Source organism: Erinaceus europaeus, chromosome 10 (genome assembly GCF_950295315.1).
Source record: "Erinaceus europaeus chromosome 10, mEriEur2.1, whole genome shotgun sequence".
Classification (NCBI taxonomy): Eukaryota; Metazoa; Chordata; class Mammalia; order Eulipotyphla; family Erinaceidae; genus Erinaceus; species Erinaceus europaeus.
In genome coordinates, this window is record NC_080171.1 from 18,360,604 (window position 1) to 18,369,946 (window position 9,343).

At 46.0% G+C, this 9,343-nt stretch overlaps 1 protein-coding gene across 1 annotated transcript; it reads left to right on the plus strand.

The window, feature by feature from the left end:
- Positions 1 to 4,106: 4,106 nt before the first annotated feature.
- On the plus strand, positions 4,107 to 9,088 carry SPATA31F3 (SPATA31 subfamily F member 3). The gene is made up of 5 exons (XM_016188013.2): positions 4,107 to 4,287; positions 4,796 to 4,841; positions 5,582 to 5,642; positions 6,689 to 7,146; positions 8,561 to 9,088. Exons 1-5 carry the CDS (start codon positions 4,144 to 4,146, stop codon positions 8,866 to 8,868), a joined length of 1,017 nt encoding a protein of 338 aa, XP_016043499.2. The 5' UTR covers positions 4,107 to 4,143; the 3' UTR covers positions 8,869 to 9,088.
- The last annotated feature ends 255 nt before the right edge of the window (positions 9,089 to 9,343 follow it).

Sequence of the window (9,343 nt, forward strand, 5' to 3'; positions counted from 1 at the left end):
AATTAACATCTAGGAGCAGTGGATTCATAGTGCAGGCACTGAGCAGTAACCCTGGAGGCAATAAAAAAAAAAGATATGACCTTATTTATATGTGGAATCTAAACACACATCTGAAGTCATGGATATGGAGAACAGAAGAGTGATTGCCAGGGGCAAGGACTGGGATGGTGGTGGTGGAATGAAAAAAGTACAAAGTCCTGGTGTTCCAATTTATAACCCAGTGACAACAGCTGACAGTACTGGCTAGTACATTTTGAAAGTCGCTAAGAAAACTTCAGAAGTTCTTATCATAAGAAAAAATTATAACTCTATGTGATGGTGTTAACTTGTAACCATTTTATAATATACATATATATGAATGGAATCATTGTTTCACACTCTAAATAAAATATTATGCCAGTTACATGTCATTCAGACAGAAGTGAGGAGAGATGATGTTGTTCCTCAGTGACCAGCTGCTCACACATACACACCTAGAACCCAGAACACCATAACTTGAGGGCTATTTTTTTAAGATTTATTTGCTTATTTCTATGAGAGACAAAAACAGAGACCAGAGTTTTGCTCTGGCATGTGTGGTTGGAGAGACTGAAACTGGCATGCTTGTGCTGAGATTGGTTTTTGATATTTATTTAATATATAGATTGCTGAATCCTGTCCCTAGAGGTTTGATTCAGTAAGTCAGGGGAAGACCTAGATAGTTATGCTTTTATGAGTCTTCCAGGGATGTAAGGCTAGAATAGAGAACCACTGGAGCCCATGATGTTATGAGTCCCTGGGACCAAGAACGCAGGGTGGACAGGTGCTGCCCTCTAGTGGCTGTGACTGCTCAGTGCATGCCTGCATAGAAGTAACCCACTGTTGAGGGCTGGTAGTGGTCTTGCCACCAGACACCAGGACACAACTCTGGGACCTCCTGAGAAGCACAGCACCACTCTCGCACATGCATTGCGGAAGATCAAATTCAGGTTTGATCCTCATGCTTGCAAATCCCATTCTTCCACTTTGCTACCTCTCAGGCTGTTAACCCTGATTATGAAATTAGATGGTGAAGTGTCTCGAAAGCAGACAAGTTGTACACACAAACTTAGTCTCTGAACCTCTGACATTGTCCACTATAGAGAGGAGCACAGACTGAGAGCTCATCACACCTACTAGCTAGAAGGCTTGATGCTGGAGGAAGAAAACCTTTCAGAGATTCCGAGTCCAAGAATCTGGGTGTTGTGGTCCCACACTTATCATAGCAAGAACTTAAGGAGATTCAGAAATTCTGGAGTGGCCTTGAAATTAATGTTAACACAGGGCCAGGTAGTGGCACACCTGGTTAAGCATGCACATTACAGTGCACAAGGACCCAGGTTCAAGCCCCTGGTCCCCACCTGTAGAGGGAAAGCTTCACAAGTGGTGAAGCCGGGCTGCAGGTGTCTCTCTGTCTCTTTCCTCTCTCCCTTCCCCTCTCAATTTCTATGTCTCTATCCAATAATAAAAATGAAAAAAAATTAACAATAACACATGAAACAGTGGGCACAGATGTAGCTGGTACCAACGCTGAACAGAAAAAAAAAGTGGCCCTGCCTGAAGGCTCAAGTCTGGTCAGATTTTCACAAAGCTCAGTCAAACTGCCAGCCATGGAGGAGTCACCCAAATAGCCACAGATGTGTGGCTCTTAACCAGACGTCTTGCCAGCAGCCCATCTCTATGGACAGGCAGGATGAAGCTGTTCTGGAATCAGGCTCAGGGAGTTAGCCTGATTCATGTGCTTGCATGGAAGGCAGTGTTTGCAGTCTCTTCCTACTCACCTCAAGTCTGACTACAGAGACGGGGAGGATTTTTTGCCCCTTAATTGGGGAATTCATGTTTTACATTCGACAATAAATACAATAGTTTGTACATGCATAATATTTCTCAGTTTTTCACATACCCATACAACCCCCAGTTGGTCCTCTGTCAGGGAGGATATATATATTTTTATAATTCTACAAAGTTATTTTGAAGAAGAGCAGCTATGCTTTGACTTGTCACATCAGGCTTCATCCTTGTCTGGAATCTCTTCACATTAATACCCACTACCAGTAATTCAAAACTCTCACTTTTGGGCCAACATTGCCAGGCTAGTGTGGGGGTGCCTCTTCCTGGGTGCGTACTCTCTGGGTTGGAGAGAACTCGACTGGAGCCGGCCTGGGCTGCTACTCACTCAGCGACACGAGGGTGATGACTCAGGAACCAAATACGTGGTGCGAGGCAATGCAATATCTTTATTGATCAGAAAGCCAAGGCTTTTAAAAGGCAGACCCGGAAGTGGCAAGTTGGAAACGGAAATGGCTAGGAAGGGGGCAGAGAAAGGCAAACGGGGCCTGGGAAGGTAGAAACTCCCTTAGCAACTGTTGTGAGGGTTTTAACTGGTAGGATTAATATTACCCTGCAGGCAGGGAGGGTCTTGAAGGTAGAAAGAAGATAAATCAAAGGAATGGAGTGGGTGGGGATCTTCAGGCAAAACAATGATTATGTAGATAGGCCATAATATCAGGAGTGCAGGGTGCTTTGTGAGCCCTGCCAAGCTCAACCACATCCACACAATTTCCCGACGCAACACCTTCTGGTTTCACTCATATGCAGTATATAGAGGAATAAAGCAAATGAATGGAGGGCTGGGTAGTGGTGTGCCTGGCTAAGTGCACTTATTACAGTGCACAAAGATCCAGGTTCAAGTCTCCAGTCCCCACCTGCAGGGGGAAAGCTTCCCAAGTGGTGAAGCAGGGCTGCAGGTGTCTCTCTGTCTCTCTCCTTCTCCCTCTGTCTCTCCTCACTCAAATGCTGCCTCTATCCAGTCATAAATAAATAAATAAATAAAACAAATGAATGAACTAAATAAAACAAAAACCTTTTAGACTGTAAGACTCAAACTAATGGCTACCAGAAGGGAAGGAGAGAAAGGTTGGTCAGGTAAAATGGGGTCGACTGTATAGTGAAGGATGGAACGGGACTTTCTTCTTTTTTAAAAAAATATATTTATTTATTACTGGACAGAGACAGAGGGAAATTGAGAATGGAGGGGGAGGTAGAGAAGAAGAGAGACAGAGACACACCTGCAGCCCTGCTCTACCACTTGTGAAGCTGTCCCCCTGCAGGTAGAGACCAGGGGCTTGAACCCGGGTCCTTACACACTGTAATGTGTGCGCTTAACCAGGTGCGCCACCACCTGGTCTCATGGAATTGGATTTTCAGTGGTGAATACAACATATGCTATGCATATGCTGATTTAGAAAGATGCAAACCCAAAATCTATGTAATGTCATGATGTCAAAATGTCACTTCAATGAATATTTTAAATAAAACTAAGTTTTTAAGGCCCTCACAAGACTTAACACAGTGCAACTCTATGTGTGCGGTCTTTCCAAGAACTGGTGATATATTCTTGCAGTTTCATTAACGTATCTATTTCTTTGTCCTCCAGGGCTATCGCTGGGGCTGAATGCCGGCACTATGAATCCACTGCTCCTGGCGGCCATTTTTTCCATTTTTTTGGATAAGACAGAGAGAAATTGAGAGAAGAGGGGGAGATAGAGAGAGAAAGAGAAAGGGAGACATCTGCAGAGCTGCTTTGCTGCTTGTGAAGCTTCCCCTCTGCAGGTGGGGAGCCAGGGGCTTGAACCTAGATCCTTGCATGACTCTTTAATCTTAGTACTATGTGTGCTTAAGCAGGTATGCCACCACCTGGCCCCTAGTTCATGAAGTTTCTCTGACTTAGCCACTATTTCTCTTATCGGGCATGCAGCATATAAATAAACTCAGTCCAGACTATCATGTTAAAGAAGAAAACTGGGCCATCAGGGAACAGAGACTAGAGAGAACATGACAGAGTGTGTGTGGCTTGTGACCTTGGCACCTTTACGCTGAGACCCTGCAAACCCTACGCACAACCAGACCCCATCACCTGAACACTGATTCACGTAAGCTTCCAAAGCTAGATAAAGGTCTGCATTGCTGTGCATGTCCTTTGTGAGGTAGGCAGGCTCTGTGATGCAGTCTGGGGGTCTGGTTCTATCCTCTGTGAGGCAGAGATGACAAGGTCTGGAATTTGAAGGCACTAGATTCCAAGGCCCCAAAAAGCCTAGAAGAGAGATGGCGTGGGAGGCTTAGACTATGTTTAGCCCTACTCTGATTCTGTGGAATGTGGGATACCCCTTTTACACTTACGGCTCCCTCGTCGTTATCCTATTAATTATTTGGCATGTGAGAAAGAGGTGCCGTGAAAAAAAGTTGGGACCTAACAGGACCTGTTGCCGGGTAGGGAAACACTATGACCACAGATGAACCAACTGGGCAAAAAATAAGAATTTGTCCCCTGATTTCTCATATTACCCTTACCCCTATATTTCGTTTATGGAGGTTCCCTCACCAGTTTCAAGAACAATGCCAAAACTGGGTGGCTTTTCTGACTGGTAGGGTCTTGGATGGCTTAAGTCCTTTGGCTGCTAGACCACGCACCCTTTAATCTGTTCCGATTCTTCTCCTGTCATACTTTGACCTCCTTGCAGAAATTGTTCAGAGAATGGGGGTGGGGTGGAGGCGTGGAAGTGTGGAGTATGGAAAAATTGCCAGCTGAATGAGAAGTAAGAAGAGAAACCACATGATGAGACGAAAAAGGAAGTGTAGGGGAAATAAAGGCAGAAAAATGTATAAGGTCAAAATTCAGAAAAAAGAGAAATGGTTGTGGATTTGTCCTGTAGATATGAAAGAAAAGGATGTTCCTGCTTCAAACTCTCTCTCTTTCTTTCTCTCTTTTGTCTTTAAGCATCACCGGAAAGTCAAACACAAGCCTAAAGATAAACCAACAAGAGGTAAAGTCAGGGGAGGGTTGGTAGATAGTATATTGGATAAGCAAAGAAACTCTCATGTCTGAGGCTCCAAAGTCCCAGGTTCAATCCCCTGCACACCATAAATCAGAGTCAAGCAGTACTCTGCTATTAAAAAAAAAAAAAGAACCCAGTCTTCTTCTCTGAGCCCCCCAACTGTGGGTGAGGGTCCTATGGATCTGTCCTTCTGTGATCCCTGAAGACAGGAGCCAGATGATCTAATCACTGAAGCCCTCATCTCCCCCCAAAGGGAAGCCATCCAAGAAGACTTCCTTGGACTCGAAATCAGAATTTGTGAAAGTTCCAAAATCCCCACCTTCCTCCACAGAGATAAAGAATGATGGAGCAGAGGGAGTTTCTAACTGTAACATTTACTAGCTCTTTGCCTGTGTGAAGTCACCCCACCTCTCAGTCTTGCTACTCCCGTGCAAACCCCCTTATCCGTGAAATGGGCACATGAGAAAGGATCCTGTCGCACTCAGTGTGGATGTGACTGTCAAGTAAGCTGAGGGGCAGGGCAGTGCACTGGGGAGCTGGCTGGACGTACGCAGATGCACTGGGGTTTTCAGAGTCCTTTCAGTCTAAGGCCTTTGGAGATTTGGTAGTCAGTGCTCTGTATTGTGTCTGCAGCAACCTACATTGGTTCCAAGACCTTTAGTTTCCTATAGAACGTCCCTAATTCCTTTTCTTTTCCACATAACACCATATCCTTCCTGGTTCTTTAGCTAGGAGACTTTCCTGGAAAGAAGCTGAGAAGCCGAAGGGACTGCTTTCTGTCATTAAAAGGTGATGTCTTGCTCTTTGCAATCTCCCAAACTAGCCTGTGATGATTGCTCAGCTTGTTCTGTGGAAGAGATGAGGAGATGATGAATGATGGGGAGGGAGCAAAGGAGAGAGCTGCTAAGGGCATCAGAGGTCTGTCTCAGGAGGGGAGTCTTTTTTTTTTTTTCTTTTGTGCTCTGGATTACATTCACAGTGCTCCTGGAATCCAAGGTTTGACTAGTGTCCAGGACACAAAAGACTACATGGATTTGCTCTGAGCCATAGGCACAAATTGTCCAGTCGAGAGCATGGATAAATAAGGGCATGATAAGTCACCATTGTCCTAGTCTCATGATAGTGACAGCCTTTCAGAATAGACCCCTGGGGTGTTTGGCTGGGTCCCTATGACATGGGTCCCTGGCTTTGTAGACAAGGATATCAGTCCTGGAACAGTACTTTAACAAAAGCCTAACACTTTATCCTGTGCTCAAGACACTTCCCTTTGGTGGTGGGAATGGTGTTAACTCCTGTTAACTTGCAGTCTCAAACAAAGAAAAAAATATATATAAAAGACATGAGAATGGGACTGAATCACAATAGATGTTATATTTACCTTATAGCCTTGAGAATTTGTTACTTCCCACTGGAACTCATTTTCCTGTTTGGAAATACTGAATAGCAGAGTTTTGCCTTCTTATCCCCAGTGGAACAGACTCCATGCTCTACCCATGATATTCTTGGTGATGTCCCATCAGCAAACCATACAATAATTCCTCTGTATGCCTGGTTCCCTTCTGCTGATTCAGCTTCTTAACACAAGCCAGGAAGGACGTCACTCTAGTTCCCAGTCTCTCATGGCCTGCACTCACATGGGCTGGCTGAGCTTTGTCCTCAAACCAGGGCCTTCACCCAGCCAGCTCTATCCTGACAAGCATTTCTGAAGAAGTCCAGTGGACTAGACAGCTTACTGAGTCTAGGACTTACAGGAAGGAGAGGGCTAGTCCCTAGCGACGTGCTTCAAGGGGCAGGTGTCTCTCCATCAGTAACTGCTGCCATGTTTCCCTCCCCAGCCAGGGCTGGCTTCCTCAGGAGGGAAGCGTGCGGCGGCTCCTGTGTGCAGATCCCAACTGCAACATCTGCAATGGCGTGGCTCTGGAGATTCAGCAGCTGCTGGCGGGTGAGAAAACTTGCACCTCCCGCAATTCATCAGGGCCGTCGCATGGGTCCTCCCCCATGGAGATTCTTTCCATGTCTAGCCTCTCCCTTGAACACAATCCAGAATCCCTGCACTCCAAAGAAACATCCAAGGTGTCACAAGTAATGGACAAGAAATCCTTAACCCAGTCAACTGGTGCAGTCAGCATCCATGATTACTGGACTGGACACCAGCTAGGGCTGGGAACTCAAGTGCCAGACACGCCCAAGGATGCAAGAGCTCTCTCTTCCCCAAGCCTCGAGAAGCCTGGGACTCCTTTGAGTCAGCAGGACAAGAAGAGCAACACTGAAGCAGTCCTAGAGAAGAAACAAGGTCAGCAGCCCTTTACCTGTTGTTCCCCCAATGGACAATGTATCTAAACTAAAGCATCTTTACGTGTGTGCATATATGCTCGTCTGCTCCCAGGGATGCCGAGCTCTGCAGAAAAGGTCCTTGGTAGCTTACAGCACACTGCCCAAAGTATCCCCTATGCCTTGGAGGAAGTGGGATAAAACCATTTCTCTATTAGTGAATGCTACCACAAATGTTACCTCTGTTGAAATGAAGGGCTTTTATCTCACTGGGAGAGAAAAAATCAGGGGTTCCTGGTTTTTTTTTTTTTTTTTTTGGGGGGGAGGGATATACCAGAATGGTGAAATTGTGCAGGAGCAAAGCACTAGTGAAGCTTTAGTGGAAGAAGATATTCCACTTCATTCAGTCCCATATTCTCCCAGCATGCCTGAACTTGAGCTTCTCCTTTTAAATTTTTTTTCTTTTTCTTTCTTTCTCTCTTTCTTCCTTCCTTTCTTTCTTTCTTTCTTCCCTTTTGTTGCCCTTGTTTTTTATTGTTGTAGTTATTGATGTCATCATTGTTGGATAGGACAGAGAGAAATGGAGAGAGGAGGGGAAGACAGAGGGGGAGAGAAAGATAGCCACCTGCAGACCTGCTTCACTGCCTGTGAAGTGACTTCGCTGCAGGTGGGGAGCCGGGGGCTTGAACTAGGATCCTTACGCTGATCCTTGCGCTTTGCACCATGTGCACTTAACCCGCTATGCTACCGCCCGACCCCCGAGCTTCTCCTTTTGACTACTACCTAGTCAATGTCAATGTCCCAGTTCCAACTCTGGCCAAGTGTGAGGATATGGAACTGCATCCCCTGCAAAGGCAGCTCCAACTTCAGTGGGACTGGCCAGCTAGTGCCCAGAGATCTTTGCAGACAGAGCCTGCGATGTGTATTGTAGTCTGTGCCTATATGGGGGAAGCCCATGTCAGTCCAAGAGAGAGAGAAGAGGTATTTCACTGAGCATGTCCAGGGCTGCTAGAATACCACCACCTTCAGAAGTGGTTGATATAGCATGTTGCTTCACCATTGCTAGGGTCTGCTCAGATGATTCAACAGTCCATCCAACTAGTCCTGTTCCCCTTCTGACCAGCAGACTATGCCCTGGAGCAGTACACTTATCAGTAGGGATGTCTCTGAGCCTGCAGACACAGAGGCCAGTGGAGATAGTGGCCTGTTCTGATCCTTGATGGCAGCTGGGTCCGCCCACAGTTGTTTCTGCAGGCTAAGGCAGAGCCCTTTCATTCAGAGCCATGCTGGCTGATGTGGAGAGAGCTGCAAGGGCACCGTCCCTGCCCACATGGGAGCTGTCAGGAGTAAATCTCTGGGTCAGCAGCAGGCCAGGGTCCTAGAGCTGCAGGGCCTGGTCAAGACAGCCCATACTCACTCGATCCTCCTTCTTGCAGAAGCTGGCACAGGAAATAAGACGGAGAGCTTTCCACACTGGAATACCCGTGAGGTGAAAGGTCAAGGGCGGAAGGAGTCTACTCCCCTCTCTAAGAAGGAGACAGTGACCAAAGCAACAAAAAATGATGAGAAAAGATTAACCCCCACCAAAAACCTTGAAAGACACACTAAATCGGAGAAGATAACAGAGGATGATAACGTGGTCTTCTTTGATGCCTCCCAGTGCCTGCAAAGTGAGACCCAGCAACATGCTGCGCACACCTGCCACTCCTGGGTCCTATGTTCTGCCCAGAAGAATGCTAAGTGATGTTCTAAGCAGACTTGTGCCACTCAGCCAGAAAGTCCACTTCAGGTTTCATCTCTCACCTCAGCAGAAGGCACTAGAAAATACAAGAATACCCAGTCCAGGTAAAAGGCATTCAGAGGTTCTCAAACCCTCCATCTCCCCAAAGAAAAGCTGTCATCAGCATTGCCATTATGTGCAGGTGAGGAAGGGCCTTCTCCAAATATACTTCACACCACTAAGCAAAGAACTGTCTGTTTTGTGCTTTCTTATTTTTTTTTAAAGATTTTATTATTAAATAATTAATTAGTTTTTTAAAAAAGAAAGAACCAGAGCATCATTCTGGCACATGTGATGCTGAGGATAGAAGCTGGGTCACATCCTAGGCCACTTATTTATTGAGAAGAGAGTGAGAGAGAGAGGGAGAGAGAGAGAGAGAGAGAGAGAGAGAGAGAACCAGAGCATCACTGCAGCACATGTGATGATAGGAATCAAAGTT